General features: G+C 40.7%; 1 protein-coding gene across 1 annotated transcript in view; it reads right to left on the reverse strand.

Moving 5' to 3' along the window:
* Nucleotides 1–12,071: 12,071 nt before the first annotated feature.
* Nucleotides 12,072–22,884, reverse strand: part of Nox3 (NADPH oxidase 3) — a 61,022-nt gene continuing 50,209 nt past the window's right edge. The window contains exon 13 of the mRNA NM_198958.2: nt 12,072–12,223. Coding sequence (NP_945196.2) covers nt 12,097–12,223 — 127 coding nt within the window. The 3' untranslated portion in view covers nt 12,072–12,096. The remainder of the gene's footprint in view (nt 12,224–22,884) is intronic.

Below are 22,884 nucleotides of genomic sequence, written 5' to 3' on the forward strand. Positions count from 1 at the left end.
AGTCTTGCTTTTCAGGTGTTTTGGGGTGTCCAGTACTCGCTGTGGTGGGTGTACTTGGTTCTGATGATGCCCAGTGTTCTTGGTTTCTCTTAGTAAGATTCTTATGTTTGCCTTTCGCCATCTGGTAATCTCTGGTGTTAATGTTCTGGCTGTCTCTGGATGGAGCTTGATCCTCCTGTGATTCTGTTAGCCTCTGTCAACACTCCTGGGAGTCCAACTCTCACCTTAGTCCCAGTGGTCAGAGTACTCTCTGCAGGCAAGCTCTCCTCTTGCAGGGAAGATGTCTAGAAGTCTGGAGCTCTGATCCACCTCTTGAGTCCTGTTGTCAGAGCCCTCCCTGTGGGCCAACTCTCCTCTGGTAAGGAAGGTTCCCAGGGGTCTGGGTCTCAGCTCTGCCTCCTGGCTGAGGATGAAGGCCTGAAGGGACCCTGTCCAAGAAGCTCTGTTGCTTCTGCCACCCATGTGCTCTCCAGTGATCATGAGGTTCTGGATTTGCTAGGTGTCCTGTGGCGTGGAGAGTCCTCTGGGGCCCTCAACGCCCTTGGCTGGGTTTACATGGAAGATGGTGGGGCTGGCCCCTACCGGAAAGGATCCCAGCCTCTGTTCGGGCGGCGTTCCTTTTTCCTGCTGGCACAAGACCCTCTGCAATTCTCTGGAGCTGATGTTGTGTTCCACTCATCCATGATCCCAAGGTGATCACGAGGTCCTGCAGCATGGAGAGTACTCTGGAGCCCTTGGAGGCCTCTGCAGGGTTCAGGAGGAAGATTGAAACTTTCCCTTTTCTGCTGTTCAGATGTGGATGTGAGAGTAAAAGATGAAGCGAGTTGACTTTCTTTGCTGGAGAAGAGAGCTTCTGAGAACTCTCCATTTTGAGATTCACTATAAACACTCCCTCTGCCTGCACAAAGGCAGAAAAACTCACTGTGGATTCCAGAATTTAGAATGGGGCCAGGAAATCTGGTACAGTCTAAGTCTTAGTAAAAAAGACAGAAGAGGAGAGGAAGAGAAAGGTAGATTGTCTTAGGGTTTTCTTCTGTGAACAGACACAGCATGACCAATGCAAGTCTTATAAAGGACAACATTTAATTGGGGATGGCTTACAGGTTTAGAGGTTCAGTCCATTATCATTAAGGTAGGAACATGGTAGCATCCAGGCAGACATGGTGCAGGAATAGTTGGGAGTTCGACATCTTCATCTAGAGGCTGCTAGAATAATATTCACTTCCAGGCAGCTAGAATGAGGGTCTTAGCCCACACCCACAGTGACACACCTACTGTAACAAGGCCACACCTCTTAATTGTGCCACTCCCTGAGCCAAGCACGTACAAACCATCACAGAATTAGATAGATAGAGATGATAGATTTGATAGATGATAGATTGATAGATGATAGATACATGTGATAAATGTATAGATAGAAAGATAGAGAGATAATTAGATAGATGGATGGGTTTGATAGATTATTGGGATAGATATGATAAATGAATAGATAGATATAGAGAGATCGATGGAGAAGTAGATAGATGAGTTATTTTACATAGTTTTAGATGTGATAAGTGCAGGAAAATAACCCATAGTTTATTTAAAATATGGAAGACTCAATTAAGCATCTGTAACATGACCAGGTAGAAACTGTGACCCTAGTAATCTGTTACCATTCATGCTTTGCAGAATGTAATGAGAGTGTCATCTGAATAAGAGAGAGAAAAATTTAGAAAGAAACAAAATGAACACGTCAGAATGAACGCGAATTTGATGTTGAGGCCCAAGGCTGAAAGCAACATCATTACACAACTGTCTTCGTCATCTGCAAACTGTACAGAGTAGACATTACTGAAAATCAATTATAACTCCAAGTCTGAAATTCCCAAATGTAAGAAATGATGAAAACAGACATTGTGTTTGTCTGTTTGTTTTAGTTTTGTGGCAAAATGTGTCCTGAACAGAGGGGAGGAGGTTATTTATAATTTTTGTTACTCAACTTAACTTGAATCCTAAGATTTATAGTTATCATTGAAAAAAAAAACTCTGAATACTACCCAGGCAATATTAGATCATGTATTTAAATGTTCTTTTTAAAAATAGGAATTAGTTTGAATCCTGACAGGAATAATTTGGGCCAGTAAAAATGTAGAGAAAATGATATAAATAAAAGATACATGGACATTATAACCATTAAAATAATTAAGATGGAAAAGGATCCATTATTAAAATAATTGATGCCTCTAAAAATAGGAAACAAAGGGCATCCAAAATGCATTCAAACATATAATATGAGGAAACATCCTTGAAGTGGAGGAAATTCCCCAAGGTTTAGTTTAGCAATAAATTATGTGAAATGTTTGTCAAAATGTTCTGAGTCACAAAGATAAAAGAAGAACTATTTAACTATGTAGATCAAATAAAAAAGTAACAGAAAGTAGAGAGAGAGAGTTTGTTCCCTACCTCACCACAGTGATACAGATGTCAGAAATGCCAGAGTGCTGTCTACAGAGACTTGAAGGGGACAGAAGATGCTCTAAGAACAGCAGAGCCCGAGAAGATCAGCTGACTGTAAATGGAACAGATAGAGATGGCCTCAGATTAAAGCAGAAAACACGAGACATCCGACCACCTTCCCACCCAGAGGACAGGTGTCCGCCAGGCCCGGGAGGCCTTTGCCTCAGGATCGGCGGGAGCCATCTTGGTTCCGGGACTCTGCTGAAAAGTAGTCTGCACAGGTGAGAGTGTGCACACAGAAGCTGACAGCTTCTGGGACAGGCGGGAGCCACAGAGCTTGTGAGGCAGCGCCCTTTTCGGGCTCCAGACATCCGACCACCTCCCCTGCCAGAGGACAGGTGTCCACCCGGCCCGGGAGGCTTTTGCCTCAGGAACAGCGGGAGCCATCTTGGTTCTGGGACTCCGCTGAAAAGTAGTCTGCACTGGTGAGAGTGTACACACAGAAGCTAACAGCTTCTGTGACAGGCCAAAGCAACACAGCTTCTGGGAAAGGTCCTGTTTTGGGCCTTCATCTTCGGCCAGAAGGGAGGTCTGAACGCCAGATATCTGTGCACCTTCCCTGTAAGAGGAGAGCTTGCCTGCAGAGAGTGCTCTGATCACTGAAACGCAGAGGAGAGAGCTAGTCTCTCAGGTCTGCTGAGAGAGGGTAACAGAATCACCAGAGGAACAATCTCTAAACAGAGACAACTATAACAACTAACTCCAGAGATTACCAGATGGTGAAAGGTAAACGTAAGAATCTTACTAACAGAAACCAAGACCACTCACCATCATCAGAACCCAGCACTCCCACTTTGCCCAGTCCAGGGAACCCCAACACACCCAAAAAACTAGACCAAGATTTAAAAGCGTATCTCATGATGATGGTAGAGGACATCAAGAAGAACCTTAATAATTCACTTAAAGAAATACAGGAGAACACTGCTAAACAGGGAGAAGACATTAAAGAGGAAGCACAAAAATCCCTTAAAGAATTGCAGGAAAACACAACCAAACAGGTGATGGAATTGAATAAAACCATTCAAGACTTAAAAAGGGAAGTAGACACAATAAAGAAAACGCAAAGTGAGGCAATGCTGGAGATAGAAACCCTAGGAAAGAAATCTGGAACCATAGATGTGAGCATCAGCAACAGAATACAAGAGATGGAAGAGAGAATCTCAGGTGCAGAAGATTCCATAGAGAACATTGGCACAACAATCAAAGAAAATGGAAAATGCAAAAAGATCCTAACTCAAAACATCCAGGAAATCCAGGACACAATGAGAAGACCAAACCTACAGATAATAGGAGTAGATGAGAATGAAGATTTTCAACTCAAAGGACCGGCAAATATCTTCAACAAAATTATAAAAGAAAACTTCCCAAACCTAAAGAGAGAGAAGAAGCCTACAGAACTCCAAATAGACTGGACTAGAAAAGAAATTCCTCCTGAAACATAATAATCAGAACAACAAATGCACTAAATAAAGATAGAATACTAAAAGCAGTAAGGGAAAAAGGTCAAGTAACATATAAAGGCAAGCCTATTGGAATTACACCAGATTTTTCACCAGAGACTATGAAAGCCAGAAGAGCCTGGACAGATGTTATACAGACACTAAGAGAACACAAATTCCAGCCCAGGCTACTATACCCAGCCAAACTCTCAATTACCATAGATGGAGAAACCAGAGTATTCCACGACAAAACCAAATTCACACATTATCTTTCCATGAATCCAGCCCTTCAAAGGATAATAACAGAAAAAAAAACAATACAAGGACGGAAACCACATTCTAGAAAGGGCAAGAAAGTGACCCCTCAACAAACCTAAAAGAAGACGGCCACAAAAACAAAACGCCAACTTTAACAACAAAAATAACAGGAAGCAACAATTACCTTTCCTTAATATGTCTTAATATCAATGGGCTCAATTCCCCAATAAAAAGACATAGACTAACAGACTGGCTACTCAAACGGGACCCAACATTTTGCTGCTTACAGGAAACTCATCTCAGAGAAAAAGATAGACATTACCTCAGAATGAAAGGCTGGAAAATAATTTTCCAAGCAAATGGTATGAAGAAACAAGCTGGAGTAGCCATTCTAATATCTAATAAAATCGACTTCCAACCCAAAGTCATCAAAAAAGACAAGGAGGGGCACTTCATACTCATCAAAGGTTCCAAGATGAACTCTCAATTCTGAATATCTCTGCTCCAAATACAAGGGCAGCCACATTCATTAAAGAAACTTTAGTAAAGCTCAAAGCACACATTGCACCTCACACAATAATAGTGGGAGACTTCAACACACCACTTTCACCAAGGGACAGATCATAGAAACAGAAACTAAACAGGGACACAGTGAAACTTACAAAAGTGATGAAACAAATGGATCTAACAGATATCTACAGAACATTTTATCCTAAAACAAAAGGATATACCTTCTTCTCAGCACCTTATGGTACCTTCTCCAAAACTGACCACATAATTGGTCACAAAACAAGCCTCAACATATACAAAAATATTGAAATTGTCCCATGCATCCTATCAGATCACCATGGACTAAGGCTGATCTTCAATAACAAAATAAATAATAGAAAGCCAACATTCACGTGGAAACTGAACAACACTCTTCTCAATGATACCTTGGTCAAGGAAGGAATAAAGAAAGAAATTAATGACTTTTTGGAGTTTAATGAAAATAAAGCCACAACATACCCAATTTTATGGGACACAATGAAAGCATTTCTAAGAGGAAAACTCATAGCTCTGAGTGCCTCCAAAAAGAAACTAGAGAGAGCACACAGTAGCAGCTTGACAATACACCTAAAAGCTCTAGAACAAAAGGAAGCAAATTCACCCAAGAGGAGTAGATGGCAGGAAATAATCAAACTCAGGGGCGAAATCAACCAAGTGGAAACAAGAAGAACTATTCAGAGAATCAACCAATCGAGGAGCTGGTTCTTTGAGAAAATCAGCAAGATAGATAAACCCTTAGCCAGACTCACTAAAGGGCACAGGGACAGGATCCTAATTAACAAAATCAGAAATGAAAAGGGAGACATAACAACAGATCCTGAAGAAATCCAAAACACCATCATATCCTTCTACAAAAGGCTATACTCAACAAAACTGGAGAACCTGGATGAAATGTAGAAGTTTTTAGACAGATACCAGGTACCAAAGTTAAATCAAGATCAGATTAATGATCTAAACAGTTCTATATCACCTAAAGAAATAGAAGCAGTCATTAATAGTCTCCCAACCAAAAAAAGCCCAGGACCAGATGGGTTTAGTGCAGAGTTCTATCAGGCCTTCAAAGAAGATCTAATCCCAGTACTTCACAAACTATTCCACAAAATAGAAACAGAAGGTACTCTACCCAACTCATTCTATGAAGCCACAATTACTCTGATAACTAAACCATAAAAAGACCCAACAAAAATACAGAACTTCAGACCAATTTCCCTTATGAATATTGATGCAAAAATCTTCAATAAAGTTCTAGCTAACCGAATCCAAGAACACATCAAAACAATCATCCATCCTGATCAATTAGGTTTTATTCCAGGGATGCAGGGATGGTTCAATATACAGAACTCCATCAATGTAATCCAGTATATAAACAAACTCAAAGACAAAAACCACATGATTATCTCCTTAGATGCTGAGAAAGCATTTGACAAAATCCAACACCCATTCATGATAAAAGTCTTAGAAAGATCAGGAATTCAAGGCCCATACCTAACCATGATAAAAGCAATCTACAGCAAACCAGTAGCCAACATCAAAGTAAATGGTGAGAAGCTGGAAGCAATCCCACTAAAATCAGGGACTAGACAAGGCTGCCCACTCTCTCCCTACCTATTCAACATTGTACTTGAAGTCCTAGCCAGAGCAATTAGACAACAAAAGGAGATCAAGGGGATACAACTTGGAAAGGAAGAAGTCAAAATATCACTTTTTGCAGATGATATGATAGTATATATAAGTGACCCTAAAAATTCCACCAGAGAACTCCTAAGCCTAATAAACAGCTTCAATGAAGTAGCTGGATATAAAATTAACTCAAACAAGTCAATGGCATTTCTGTACACAAAGGATAAATAGGCTGAGAGAGAAATTAGGGAAACAACACCCTTCTCAATAGTCACAAATAATATAAAATGCCTTGGCGTGACTCTAACTAAGGAAGTGAAAGATCTGTATGATAAGAACTTCAAGTCTCTGAAGAAAGAAATTAAAGAAGATCTCAGAAGATGGAAAGATCTCCCATGCTCATGGATTGGCAGGATCAACATTGTAAAAATGGTTATCTTGCCAAAAGCAATCTACAGATTCAATGCAATCCCGAACAAAATTTCAACTCAATTCTTCAACGAATTAGAAAGAGCAATCTGCAAATTCATCTGGAATAACAAAAAACCTAGGGTAGCAAAAACTCTTCTCAAGGATAAAAGAACCTCTGGTGGCATCACCATGCCTGACCTAAACCTGTACTACAGAGCAATTCTGATAAAAACTGCATGGTACTGGTATAGAGACAGACAAGTAGACCAATGGAACAGAATTGAAGTCCCAGAGATGAACCCACACACCTATGGTCATTTGATCTTTGACAAGGGAGCTAAAACCATCCAGTGGAAAAAAGACAGCACTTTCAACAAATGGTGCTGGCACAACTGGCGGTTATCATGTAGAAGAATGCAAATTGATCCATTCCTATCTCCTTGTACTAAGGTCAAATCTAAGTGGATTAAGGAACTCCCCATAAAACCAGAGACACTGAAACTTATAGAGGAGAAAGTAGGGAAAAGCCTCGAAGATATGGGTACAGGGGAAAGTTCCTGAATAGAACAGCAATGGCTTGTGCAGTAAGATCGAGAATCGATAAAGGGGTCCTCATAAAGTTGCAAAGCTTCTGCAAGGCAAAAGACACCGTCAACAAGACAAAAAGACCACCAACAGATTGGGAAAGGATCTTTATCTATCCTAAATCAGATAGGGGACTAATATCCAATATATATAAAGAACTCAAGAAGGTGGGCTCCAAAAAATCAAATAACCCCATTAAAAAATGGCGCTCAGAGCTGAACAAAGAATTCTTACCCGAGGAATACCGAATGGCAGAGAAGCACCTGAAAAAATGTCAACATCTGTAATCATCAGGGAAATGCAAATCAAAACACCCTGAGATTCCACCTCACACCAGTCAGAATGGCTAGAATCAAAAATTCAGGTGACAGCAGATGCTGGCGAGGATGTGGAGAAAGAGAAACACTCCTCCATTGTTGGTGGGATTGCAAGCTTGTACAACCACTCTGGAAATCAGTCTGGCAGTTCCTCAGAAAATTGGACATAGTACTACCGGAGGATCTCGCAATACCTCTCCTGGGCATATATCCAGAAGAGGTCCCAACCGGTAAGAAGGACACATGTTCCTCTATGTTAATAGCAGCCTTATTTATAATAGCCAGAAGCTGGAAAGAACCCAGATGCCCCTCAACAGAGGAATGGATACAGAAAATGTGGTACATTTACACAATGGAGTACTATTCAGCTATTAAAAAGAATGAATTTATGAAATTCCTAGGCAAATGGTTGGACCTGGAGGGCATCATCCTGAGTGAGGTATCCCAATCACAATGGAACTCACATAATATGTACCCACTGATAAGTGGATATTAGCCCAGAAACTTAGGATACCCAAGATATAAGATACAATTTGCTAAATGCATGAAACTGAAGAAGAACGAAGACCAAAGTGTGGACACTTTGCCCCTTCTTAGAATTGGGAACAAAACACCCATGGAAGGAGTTACAGAGACAAAGTTTGGAGCTGTGACGAAAGGATGGACCATCCAGAGACTACCATATCCGGGGATCCATCCTATAATCAGCTTCCAAATGCTGACACCATTGAACACACTAGCAAGATTTTGCTGAAAGGACCCAGATAGATCTCTCTCTTGTGAGACTATGCTGGGGCCTAGCAAACACAGAAGTGGATGATCACAGTCAGCTATTGGATGGATCACAGGGCCCCCAATGGAGGAGCTAGAGAAAGTACCCAAGGAGCTAAAGGGATCTGCAACCCTATAGGTGGAACAACATTATGAACTAACCAGTACCCCGGAGCTCTTGACTGTAGCTGCATATGTATCAAAAGATGGCCTAGTAGGCCATCACTGGAAAGAGAGGTCCATTGGACATGCAAACGTTATATGCCCCAGTACAGGGGAACGCCAGGGCCAAAAAGTGGGAGTGGGTGGGTAGGGGAGTGGGGGGAGGGTATGGGGGACTTTTGGGATAGCATTGGAAATGTAAAGGAGGAAAATACCTAATAAAAATATATTTAAAAAAAAAGGCAGAAAACACAACTCACTTGAAATCTTCTTCACACTTCTTGATCATCCCAGAAATTAGTTAACAGCTTAGGTTCAACCAAAACTCAAGAGTAGAGTCACCTTTGCTAAAGGGTACGGTGTGCACAATGGGCCATAAAAATCACTTCTTCTCTTTACTTACAGCATTTAACAAGGAACTTTGCATAGTAGCTCCTCTGTCTTGCCAAACAATATATTAACCGCAGGATGCTAGATTCCAGGGTCCTCCTGCCTTGCATGTTGGTTTGTAGTATTTCACTTTGACATTCTAAAAATATTCTTTCAGGAGCTGGGGAGATGGTTCTGTCAGTAAAATGCTTGCTATGCATTGGGCTCCCCTGGGCCCCCTACGAAAAGGCTGAGGTGATTGTAATGCAGTGCTAGGGAGGGAGAGAGAGTGGGATCTCTAAACCTTGATGGGCAGCCACCCTAGCCAAATTGCCAGTTTCAGACTCAGATATTCCTTCTCAAAAAACGTTGTGGTGAGCCTCCACACATCCCTATTTCTGTCCTACTTGGACACAATTATTCATAACCAATCTTTTATTGTCTTTTGTAGTTGCTATTTAGAGATTCTGCTATTTAGAGACAAATAGTCTGCTATTTAGAGACAAAACATTTTTTTAGCGTGTTCTTGGCTCATTGATGTTCATTGTGTCTGGGTGAACTGAACTTCCTCCCTCCCTGAGTAAGGCTATCTTTTGGCAGTTACTCCAGAGACAAAGAATGTTTCCCGTTTGGCTTTGCTTGGAAAGTCTTTATTTTGCCTTCATTTTGGAAAGTTAATCCAAGGGGGCCCAAATCACTCCACTGATAGCTATGGTACTATAATGCTTCTAGGGCAGAATTTTCTTAGTGTGGCATCTTCAGGGAAGTTCTGTGGCTATGCTTAGTGTTGTTCACTAGCAGCTAACGCAGGCTTCCTCTTTGGTTACTTTAGAGGATCCCCTTTAAGATGGCTTCTCTCATACATAGGACGTTTTCTCCTTTCTTACTTCTGCCCTCTGTTCCTCTTCCCTCCTTTCCCCTCCTCTCTGCTCCTCCTTCTCCTCTCCTCTCCCTTTCCCCTCTTCTATCTCATCCCTTCTTTTCCCTATTCCTTTCTGGTTTCCATCTTTCTTCCTCTCATTAGTTTTTTTCTTTTCCCTAAAATCAAGAAAATTTTAATTTAATTGGAGTTTCATTTAGCAGAGAGATTAGTTCAGAACAAATTGATTATCTTCAGAATGTTTAACATTCAAATTCAGTTATTAGTACTTGCACCCACTTTCAAATGTCTTCCTGTTTATGTTTATTGATGTATCAAATTACCTTAAATAATTTTTGTGGAATGTTTCTCTTTTGAATAAATTATTTCCATTTTAATTTGGTTATTTCAACATTATGGAACTCAAATTTTTATATTTTTTCTTGTTTGGATAGGTAAGAATCTCTTAGTATATATATTTCAAAATGTTGAACAGTATCCTCAGAAATTAAAAAAATTGTATTTTTGATATTTTACCAGAAAAAGTTTTATTTATTAGACAAAATTGTATGATCAAACAATACATTTTATTTTCAAATAGTCAAAGAAAGAATAGTAGTAACTAAATATGATTTAAAGGAAAAAAGTTAATGTATTTAATTTTCTGGCTAAAGATTTTATTTGGTTATAGAAACTGCTAGCAAATAATGATTGAATTAAGTTTAAATGGGAAAATAATTGTGTAGTGTGCCTGAATATCTTCCAACTGGAATTTGAATGATTATTTATATCTATCTATCTATCTATCTATCTATCTATCTATCTATCTATTATCTATCTATCTATCTATCTGTCTGTCTGTCTGTCTGTCTGTATATCTATCTATCTATCTATCTCTATATATATCTATCTTTATCTGATACTTTTATACACTGAGAAATTTCTAAGTAGAGGCAGCAGAAGTCATGTATGAGATATTATTGAATACACCCAACTGTTCCCTGTAATAAGAGTAAAGTTTATACTTGAAATTAAAAAATAATCTAATGATAATAGAAAGTAGACAATTTGAATTTTAGAAACACATGGAAAAGCTTAAGTAACTGCTTGATTCATAAAATCAAACCTGTCAGATCAATTTGCTTCTTTTATAATAGTCCACAATGATAAGAAGCATTTGTAAAGCACAATTTATCTTAATTTCAGAAAATGCTTTTATTCTATTGTATATGATATGTCATCTAGAAACTAAGAAAATATAATGTGGTGTATAGTTCCCCATGTCTGGCCACTAAACATTTTCAGCTGGACACTGATATTAACAGGTATAGGAATGTCAGAGGAGTCCTCTGAAGTTAGTAATTTGATATGAAGTCTAAATAAAAGATTTGATATACCACTAATGAAGTTCCGTCAATATTACTAAAGAACCCACTTGTTGCTATCTGTGGCTAAATAATTTTCAAATCATTCGATATATTTGATGAAATGATTATAAAACATTAATGCTGGTGGAGAGAAGTATGGGGCATGAGGGATACTTTGTAACCAGCAACAGGTCATGGAAAAACTAAATTGATGGAAATTTCCAAAAACATTTCCAGAGGTTTTGAGGGACAGAAGTTGAATTGAGCTATTTGTTTAAAGAGAGGGAGAAAGAAACCAGTAATGAATGAATGAATGAAGTAAGGAACAAAGGAATGGCGAGAGGGAGGAACAAAGGAAGAAGGAAGGAAGGAAGAAGGAAGGAAGGAAGACGAGAGGGAAGGTAAACATGGAATTTAGTGTTTATGTAGATGTCATACAAGGTGGGAAAATGCCAGTGTTCTAAGCATGTTCTAAGCATGCTTTGATTAACATTGTTTACATGTCATTGGCCTCATTTGGCTCATGGCTTAAGTTTATATTCTCATGATTTCTACATTTTTGTTAAGTGCCTAACCCTGGCTTTTACATTTTTAAATTGTCAAAAAAAGAAAATACAAATTCCGTGACAGAAAGATTATATGAGATTCACTTTCAGTGGCCATAAGTAAATTGTATGACAACAGACTCAGCTAACCCATTGCAATGTGTTCTCATTTGTGGCTACTTAAGTGTCTTGGAACCACAGGGTGAAGTAGATGAGGCTGCGATCATCCTCTGCACAAAGTCTAAAATGCTGGCTATTTGGCCCTTCGTGGAAAAAAAAAAAAAACCACTTTCCTTCCCTACTTGACTTTAGCCTTTCACAGTGCATTGACTGTACCCCCAACATCTAGAAGTTTTCCTTGTTGTAATAGAAATGAACGCCCCTCGGATCCACAGATGAGTACAAACGACACATCTTTTGAAGAGTCTTTGACATGGCTTTGGATCCACAGAAGAACACGCCAATGCTGCTGCTGGAGGGGGGATAAGAAAAGGAGAGAGTGTTACCTGGGCAAGGCCAGCAGGAAGCCAAGATAGGCCTAGTCAATTAGGAAGCAGACATGCTAGCGAGGCCATTTGCTTATTTTCTTATCTGTCCACTTCTTTTGTAAGAGTCCTTCCTGTTTGCAGTACATTGCTCCAGCCAAGCTTTCCGGAGCCCTGTGATCCCCAGACTCACAGGAGCTAGAAACTCAAGAAGGCAGAGGCTGGGCAGGTACTTGATAATAGCACAGGGGATTTGTGATACAGTCGGGTTTTGGTCAGGTGAAGTTGGTCAACATCTTCTTGGATCTGTGGCTAAAGTGTAAATCAGAACTTCCGACTCATCATCTTCATCTCAGAACCTGGGATAGTGTCTAGCTTAAGTAGACAAAAACCATACATTTGCTGAAGGAATGTGTAAATGGTCATGTGGGTTATTACCTGCATAGTTTTGGGCAGGGCTGGAGGTCTTACATATGTAATCTAAAGCTAACAATTACATTGTGTGTTTTAATGAAAGCAAAATAAAACAGTATATTCAAAAGGTATTATAGAAGGGTTTGTTATGACTAATATCTTGTTCAACCTTGGCATTTTTATAGATAATAAAATGTATATCTAAAGTAACAACAACTTACTTATTTCTCCTACTAGAATTCAACCTGCAAAGGAGGCTTAAAGTACAAGATGGCAGAGACAAGCATTGCTGAACACCCAGTCTTCCAAACAGTGTGACCTTTGATCCTTGCACTTCCAAAAATAGTGTAGAAGGCACAGATTTGCTTCGCATTGCAAGAGCACTCCAGTCTCCTGTGTAGGCCAAGGACTGGTTCAAGTGTTCAGGTCACACCAGTCCCTATTGAAAAATACAAAGACCGAAGCTTTCCTCCCTTGTTGTCTACATCATTGTGCCCTGTGGTGCTTTCTTTTCCTAATCTTCAGCATAAGCTAAACTACTTACTCTAGCCTAGATCAAAAGTACCCACATTACCATGTATAAAATCATTAGGCAGCTTGTTATAATTGAGATTCTTTGGTTGAGATCCATGGAGAATATGTTTGGTATGAAGCCAGTTAATACTGAGACAGATGGCCCTATGAGACATACTGCCTCAGAAATTCTTCAGATCCAAGGCCAGCCCGCTCTACTGCTTCTCTTCCTTCCACCTGACTTTTGTTAGTAAGTTCGTGTATAGCCTTGCTCCCTAGCTTATATAGTAGTGTGGTTCTCTATCATATAGCAGAGTCCTATTTTAACAACATGTCCCCAGACCATGATGCCCATGGTAGACGGTGATGGTTTAACCACATTTTAAACTACCTTCAAGAGAATTCACTAAATGGCTTCACCTACAAATGAGAACACATTTAAAATGTCTAAGTGTCACTTTCCAAGATATCTGGGACTTAATTTGTGAAAGTATCTTTCCCCCCCCCCCAAATGTTTTATACTGAATAATTTGACTTGAGGTAATTTCCAGGTGTTTCTCAAACCAGGAGGCAACTGGTAAGGAGACTGATGTTTCCATCATTTGGCTGCCATGAGCTTTGGACACATTAATTATCTCCTCAAAGTTCTATCACGTCATGTAGATATAATCAGGAGCATTAGAGACCTTTCCTCTCAAGGTCTCCTCTGTGTCCCAAGCTTTTCTCTGAGGATGAAGGGAGGCATGGCCGGCCCTGCTGTGGCCCTGTACTTGGTACATGGTGGTCTCTGTAGCTGTTCGTGCTCAGATATCAGTATCACACATGTTCACAGAGCTGAACAGAAGATGGGAAGTAGGGGGTGGACACAGAGGCTGCAGGAGAATTATGGGGATTGGCCTTTTGAGCACTGGACAAAAACATCTGAGTGGAAGAGGTCAGATGGAGGTCCTTCCTGATGAGGAGTCATACCTTTGCTGTGGGTATCCTGCCAGGGTGTCCTTGTACTCTGTTTCAAAGGTGCTGTTATGGGGTGGGGGGTTGAAATTTTCCCCATTAGTGTGAAAGTCAACAAAGAGGTTGCCTATTCCCACAGATTGGGACTGCCCTTTCATTTATAGCCAGAGTCAAAGTTTGAGAAGTTGATGGTGTTCTTTGATGCCCTGCCTTTATGAGTCCCTTTCAAAGCATTCTGATGGTGGGCCATCAGGTGTACCACTGGGATTTCCAGTGGTTCACAACTCCCCTGCTCCGCTGAGGCTCTGGCTCTTGCACTGTCCAGCTAAAACCAAACTGTTCTGTCCTTGGGGCTCATAGCTACCACGGTTATGTGGTCACCAGAAAGTCTCACAGAGGCCATTTGCTATCTGCCCTCAGTGACCTGGCACTCATCCCTTATTCCGTCTCTCTTCACAAGTAAGGCATTCTGCTGCTCTCCTGCTTTTACCAGCCTTGGCATTTATGGCACCAATATAGGGTTCCCCGGTCATGAACGCATCCCATAAACTATGGAGCGGGAGAGAATCTGCACAAAATGGTTAAGGCACAGATGTGGCAGTTTTTTTTTTTTTTCTTCCTTTTTCCTTTATGAGGCAATGGACAAGTACAACAGAGCCCTAATGGGATTGCTAAAGAAAAAAATTCCTTCTATAAAAATTTAATTATCCACAATTGCTTAGAGTTAAAAACGAAGACTCTGTGCAAAAGAAGTATAAAATCGTGAGACACCATTTATCCTCCAGTTTACAGCCTGCAAGCAGAGCTTGCACACGCGTGCAGACCTGGATCATGGATAACACTCATAGATGGCACTGACCAGTCTGAGTGGCTGACTTTGATGACAAAAGGGAAGATTTCACAGAGAGTGAAAAAAAATGGTTAAAAACATCCACAGAACGGTTCCTGCTCTGATAAACAGGAAAGAAGGTTCTCTCTCTACCCGCCCCGTGTCTGTTAAATAACCACTATGTTTTTCTCTGTGGGATTTATTATTGTTTTTTCTCTCAAAAGAGTTGAGCAACACTATGCATGAAAGGCATCCAAAAGATCACTCACCAGGAGATTTCAGCCCAGCAGTTAGAGGGCATGGGGGTGTTCCTGGGAATAATCTTGCCAGCCTCACCCCCAGATTCCCAGACAGATAGATGGGTGCATGGATATGCCTGGGGGTAATCTCACCACCCCCTGATTCGCTGATTCTGCTGGCATGAGCCCCTTTCTCCTTAAATTGTATGTTTGCTTTTATGTGTTGGCTTTTATGCTTGGTAAGTTATAACCCTGTTGGGGCAGACCCTAAACCCTGTTAAAAAAAATCAAATTACTTTATACTCGGAGTGTGTTCTGCAAATAAAATCGATAAACAGGAGCTTCCTGTGGATTTATGAAGGCTTAGGACGACAGCAGCGAGAGCTACAAACTCGGTTTCAGACAGTGGACACACAAGTTCTGCTTAATCTTTCCCAGGGAATGTTTTTCATTAGAAATGCCTCCAAATGATTTATCACATAATTACATTTTATACAACACCATCTTTTTCATAACTACAGATGATAGTTGTGCTGGTCAGTTCTCTCCCTTTCTAACCCACATCATAGTCACTGCCCAGCAGCCAGCTGTATTGACCTTCTCACAGTGTATGGTGGTCAATCTTGATTGTCAACTTGGCTTATATAATCACCTAGGAGACACGCCTTAGGGGGAGGTCCGAAGGAATGTTTTAGAGAAAATTAACTGAGGAGGAAGAAAGACTGACCACATGGGCTAGGGTCTCAGACTGAACACAAAGGAGGAAGCGAGTTGAGCAGAGGCATCCATACTGCTTTCTGCTTCCTGACTATGGATTAATGTGAGCAAGCACCTCCTGCTTCTGCAGCCATGATGAGCTGCTTCCACAAGCCACGGACCCAGATAAACTCCTTCTCTCTGAGCTGCTTCTTGTCAGATATTTGGTCGTGACAACAAGACAAGTAACTAATGCAGTGTTCTCCTTACTGAGTTGTTTATCTGGGGCTGCAGATGTTACTAACAAAACTTACATGTGCCTCTTCTTTTCCCACTTTCCAACAAACTGTCCCTTTTGACAGATAAGACTGTCACTGCACACTTAGGATTCTCATCCCTGTTTCCTCTACGTCATCATCCTTTCACTTGTTCATGCTGAGCAGTAGATATGAGTGAATAAAGCAGTTGCCCTTATGGGATGGGGGTGGGAAGGAGGTCGAGGAGGAGGATGAAGAGGAGGAGGAAGAGGAGGAGGAAGAGGAGGAAGAAGAGAAGGAGAAAGAAGAGGAGAAAGAGTAGGGGAAGAAGAGTAGGAGGAAAAGAAAAAAGGAGGAGAAAGAGAAGAAAGAAAAAAGGAGGAGGAAGAAGAGAATGAAGAGGAGGAGGAAGAGGAGGAAGAGGAGGAGGGGGAAAAGGAGAAAACTAGTTGATTCATAGTATTGGGTCCCAGAAAATGGTGGAACAACTTTTCTCCATCCTATCTTTTCCCTTATCCTTGCTCTACTAAGACATGTAAACCTATAAAATATCAAAAGATTTTCTACAATCCTTAATTTACTGGAATAATGCCATCAAAGTAAGTTAACAGAGTAATAACTCCACTTTCTATTTACTTATGTTCTTAGTCCCCTGACGACAAACAAGGCTAGTAATTTTCATGGAATTTTTACTCGGCTATAACCAGTGAGCTGGATGTTCTCTGGTGGAAAAGGTAGCATTTAGCTGTGGGGACAATATTTCCAATGTGCATTATGGGGCTTTACTTTTCTTATAAAGCTATAATTTATCATGTGCTGGATTTGCATTTAAATCTATTTCTTTGAGTATTCTGCACATTTTAGTCATATAATGAATGTTTAGGATACCCTGTTAGATAAAGGACCTGGTATACTATAATCAGAATGCTAATTTCCTAAAAATATCACTTTACAACATATTTGCACATATGCATGTACAAATGAGAACTGAAGGGTATGCACACAAGCAAATGTAACTCCAGATGGACACATTTACTCAATTTAGTAAAAAGGTAGGTATTTTTTTTTTACATATTTGAAAACAATGGGGGTCTAAAATACATTCATGTCATATGGATTAGAAGTGCCCTTATTTGTATAGTAAGCTGACACCTTGTTCATGTCTGGGCCGGGTGGCTGTGTCCTGACAAGTGCTGACATCCCTCTTTCTCTGTTCCTCTTCATTATTAAACAATAGTTCTTATTAAAGTTATGAAAACTGGGAAAAATCTCAAAAGTTTTTATGCTAATTAATTACATAAAGTTCACACCTATAAGGCATGGTGAAGATATCAGCAGATAAGTCAGAAGTAGAAAACTATAAATATTTTCCGAAGTGTAAGATCAAAGACTGAAACCATACAGAAAAGCTTCTTAGTCAATTAACTAACAATAGCTGAGCCACAGGTCCACATGGGTGAGTGGATGTACAATGTGTGTTTGTCAAAAAAAATAGCTAGAAATGACAAAACTATGTTTATTTTCACTCTGCCTGTCTTCTTGAAAATGATTTTCTGATTCTGAACACTTGTCTAAAGGTTGGCAGCATATCAAGAATGCTTACAGAAAATGAAACAGAGCTTCCATTTTTGTATAAGACACATTTCTATAGATTCATAAGTCCTAGGTGTCAATGCATGCACTAATTAGCCTATTGTACTTTAATGGGAGGGCGACTCCCACTGTATGCTGGGAATACTTTTCTGTGCTTGTATAATTGATGTAATTGACAATTGTCACATGTATGAGAGTTTGGGCAGAGCAAGAAATGACCTCTTTAAATGTACACTCATTTGCTATTTGTTGACTGTCTTTTAGCACTATCCTCGTGTTTCTGTAAATCAACTGGTATAATTACCAAAATTAATTACCGAAGAAAACAGCAGGCCGTGCTTCCCTGTTTTCTGCTTCCAGCCTTTGATCTATTTTAAAACCGCCTCTCCTGTTCCTCATTTGTATTCGTTCTAATGCCATCAATTTGTTTCTCTATTACTGTTATTTTTGCAATTTTCTGGTTCCTTCAGAACTTGCTCAATCCGCTTTGATCTGCTTCCCTTCCAGCTTTATTTTTGGTGGTGTTTTTTCATGTCCTATAAAATTTTTTTGCATTCCTTTCCCCTCCATTCTTTTGATTCAACTCTTTCTTAGGACAGGAGCAAACTCCAGCTTTGAGTGAACAGGTAAATGCGATTACAGGAGTTAGTGCTAAGAAGGCCCAGCTTTGTGCTCCGATGGTGGAGAGCCTACTTCAAAGGCCCTGGGGAACAAAGGATCTTTTCTGAGGCTACTAACAAATCCAGCAATTCTTCCTGGCCTATCTTTGCCAAAAGATACAAGCTAATATTGCAGGACAAGCCGGCCTTGTGAGAGTAGCCAAGTGGGCTTGGGAACAAACATCTCTGTGACACGATAAGGGGAGAACATACTGTTTATCTCTCTAATAACCATCTTGAAGAAAATTAATGTTATTTTGTCCTTTGTGCCGAACAGTGATTGGATTGTGTTTCATTTCAATCTGGACAAAGGCCAGCATATTGCAATGCTTCTCAATATTAGATTTTCTTGTTTAAGAATTAGATTTTATTGGCATTCTCCTTCTGTAATTTCTTCATTAAAAGCTTCATTAAGCATAAATCTCCTTTTACGCAGAAGAAAAACAAAAAATTATTTTACGGGAGGTCATTTTAAAAGTCTTCTAGACGGGCAGTGCTGAGCTTGATGCTGGAGATTTGCAGGCTTCCAGGGACCTGGCATTCCAGAGATGAAACAATGATTGATTTTGCATCGATTTATCTAATATTAATTATATTGATGCTTGAAGCAATTTAATAAGCCAGCGTGTTCCGGAGTCTCAAGCTTTTACAAATCTGATATTAAATTTTTTTTTTTTCAGGTAGGAAGTAGTCAGTAGTGTCTTGGTTCTGAAATGACTTAACCCCAGGAGTCTCTTCTCTCCTGGACGACATAGAATCATGCACCAGAGAAAGAGAGTTTGCACAGCTACCATAATGAGAAACATAGCTAGCTATTCCATGCAATTGTGTGCTTTGATGGGGGAGGGGGGTGTTCTGGTATGGGGTGAACATGTTTCCCAGCTTAGATAAAACTGTCCTGGACAGTCACTATGCACATGGGACAGGCTCACCTGAAATAGCATTTTTCTGAACAGGGATTGCACAAGGCTCGTTTTTGCCTTTGATTTCTTGTACTTCTGGCTCACACTCTCCAAGTGAAGAAAGATGATTAAGTGAATTGATTTGAAAGGCTTTCTGCATTGGGCCATCAAGTTTATATTATGATAAAAACAAACACAATGCAGTATCAATGTAGGGAAATCACTGTGAAGACTGGAGCTATTTACATGAATTTAAAGATGTATGTTTCAGAAGCCTGCAGTCTGAAGTTGGGGTAGGGTGGTATCTCATAGAGAAAATGCTTGCCTTGAAATGATGGAGACCTGAGCTTGCTCCTCAGAGCCTATATGATAAAAACCAGGTTTGTTTTTACAAAAAAACAATGATGAGTGTTTGTTATCCCAGCTGCTAGGGAAGTAAAGACAGGTGAATTTTTGAGGCTCATTAGCCAGCCATCCCAACCCACTTGGAAAACAGGTCTCTGGGCTAGTAAGGAGAAACCCTGTCCAAAATACTAGGTATATGCGGTGCCTAAGGAATGACACACACTGTTGTCTTCCAGCCTCCACATGTATGTGTACATGCCACCCCCACCACCCATAGGGAGCCAAGAAATCTATTTTGTCATCAGTGAAAACAAGAGGTATAAATTTGTTCAAAACTATATTTTTCTCCCAAAGGAGAAAATAGTAACAAACCCACTTAGGTCTTACATATAGGCATATTCATGAAATTACTGCATTTGCTCTGGTCAAGAACGAGGTAGGTGCAGGTGAAGGAACACTTCTCCCAGGGCTTAGAGGGTCTTACGAGGTTGACATCCAGCATCCATTGTTGAGCGGATGCTTAGAGGACTCTTGTGGGATGGGGGTGGTGTTTGGAATGGAGTCTCTTGTTTAGAGACAAGGTGGTGCTCCAGAACTGGATCCAAGGCTGAGCATCCACAAGAGCCAAGGAAGGAAGCAAAGTAAACAAGAGGGCACCAGAATTTGATGACAAAGAAGAGCTGCCAAGGCCACTTGCCTTGGGGTCAGCAGTTCTGTGAGGGCACCTAAAGCTGAGTTGGTGGGAAAAAAGCTAGACTGCCACATTGTGCGATGGATCTACCTCCTCTTGACTTTTCAGCTAGAAGTTAAGATGTTTCCTGTCTCTCCTCTTAGAATTCTGCCCCTCTTAGGCTGATGGAAGTCACTACTAATTTCTCTCCTCTGCTGTATGACCAGGAGGCCTGAGACACTCACTCACAGAACATTCTCGGAATGCAGGGTTTTCCACAGAAGGCTGTCATAGCACAAGCTGTACTCCTGGTTTGCAGAGGGTCTGTCTCTCAGCACTAGGGGTAGTAGAAGCCAAGTGACTTCACATGGACCAAGGATACTGCAATTGGATGCTTATGAACTGTGAATGCTACTCGATACTTCCTTCTTCCCTTGCTCATCCAAAGTGAACTCAGACAGACACACAGGCAGCTCATAAAGATAGAAAGGCATAGTTCTAGCACAAAGAAAATATAAGGAAAAATATGGAAAGGAGCTGAATTGACCAAAAGATGAATTTATACTCACCATAAAAGAATTCCACTGAGTAGAAAAAGGTATCAGGGAACTAGAGAGAGATTAATGAAGCATGAGTTCTCAGAAGGAAAGCCAAAGAGAAAACACACAGGCAATCAGGAAGAACGGAAAGTCGTCAGAGACACAGGAGTAGATTTTAATTTAGCGATAAAAGGGACAGATTAAAAAGTCAGAAAGCCCCAGATGGCTTGATTGCTAAGGTAAATATAAGTAATGTCCTTTAAACTTTGTAACACACACACACACACACACACACACACACACACAGAGAGAGAGAGAGAGAGAGAGAGAGAGAGAGAGAGAGAGAGAGAGAGAGAGAAATTATGGTTTCTTGCTTCGTGAATATAATGTATCTTGGAACTCTTGATCACTTATCCTGGTGTTGTGGTTCCACACACAGTTTACATGCAGATACCTTCAGCTGAGGTTCTCACCCCAAATCCTGCTGAAGGCATCATTTGCTGGATATTTGAATTTTTAAGGCATATCTTAAGCTAAAGATCAAAAATGAAACTTCTCATATCCTGTGTCTTCTACACAGCAATTCTCACGGTCATGTCCATGCTAATGAGTGGGAATTCATTCCAGCTTGGGTCCGTGCCCCAGTCCATCTATAACTCATGCCCGTTCAGCCTCCATAAAATGTTCAGAATCAAACCGCTCTTCACAACTTCCTCCAGTGCTCCCCACCTGCCTGTTCCCCATCGTCCTCCTCACCTCTCTCCTAGGCCCACTGCAGTCTGTTTTCTTATAGTAACAAGGGTGACTTTCATGCCAGTCTTGAGCTTGTACCTCTAAGTGACTATTCCTCTGAGAATCATATCCAAAGTCTTATGATTCCTTGCAGGTATCCCCTGTCACCCTATTTAAATGATATCTTTGGGGATACTTCCTCTTGTGGCCTCTGTTCCACCCACTGGCCTCCCAAATCGAATCACAACAGGAACAATGTCCCTTGCCTCAGGGCCTTGGCTCTTGTTCATTTCTAGTTGCTCCCTTTCCTCCCTTTCACTCTTTCCTCAAATATGAAGACAGTGCATGCTATAGATGATGAAGGTTCCAGACAAAGACTGACCTAGGAGCAAGGATAGTGCTTTGTCGTAGCGACTTACACTTTACCCAGCTCTTCAGCACTGTATGTGCTAACTTAAGAAAACAACACTGAGCATGAATTTATCACTTGTGTTTTGCATTTACACCAAAAATATAGTTAAATACACTGAAATAAGCTACCTTGTTCAACCCAGGTCATGTAGATGGAAAATTCTAGAACCGGGAGTCAGAGGTTGTACCCTAGTCTTGTGGCCCCATGGCAAGGTCCTCCATGCATTGAAGTACATTGTATGGTTAGGATGATAGTAGTGATAATCGAATTGATGGAAGCAATGGCAGTGGCAGTTGAGAAAGATTGCTGTATGTGTGGTTTGTATATGCTTGACCCAAGAAGTGGCACTATTAAGAGGTATGGCCTTGGAATACACGTGGCCTTGTTGAATTAAGTGTGTCACTGTGGATGTGGGCTTTACAACCCTCACCCTAGCTGCCTGGAAGCCAATCTTCTCCTGTTTGCCTTTGGAACAAGAGGTAGAATTCTAGCTCCTCCTGCACCATGCCTGCCTGGATGCTGTCATGTTCTTGTGTTGATGATAATGGACTGAACCTCCTGACCTGTAAGCCAGCCCCAATTAAATGTTGTCCTTACAAGAGTTGCCTTGGTCACAGTGCCTGTTCACAGCGGTAAAACCCTAACCGAGATGTTGTATCAGGCACTTTAGATGCTTCATTCATTTTTTTCTTGCAGAATCCTGGGAGGCAAGCAGTATTAGTTACAGTTTTTTAGAGGAGGAGGAGACTAGGTCATCACAGGGTTATTAGATGACCAAGGTATACCCATGGGAATGGCAGAGCCAGGGTAGACCCTTAAATACCCCAGCTCCAGATCTGGGTTCTTTAGCACCATGTCAAACCTCCACTCTGTCTGAGAACACTTTTTCTCTTT

This window comes from Mus musculus, chromosome 17, assembly GCF_000001635.26.
Source record: "Mus musculus strain C57BL/6J chromosome 17, GRCm38.p6 C57BL/6J".
In the NCBI taxonomy this organism is placed as follows: domain Eukaryota; kingdom Metazoa; phylum Chordata; class Mammalia; order Rodentia; family Muridae; genus Mus; species Mus musculus.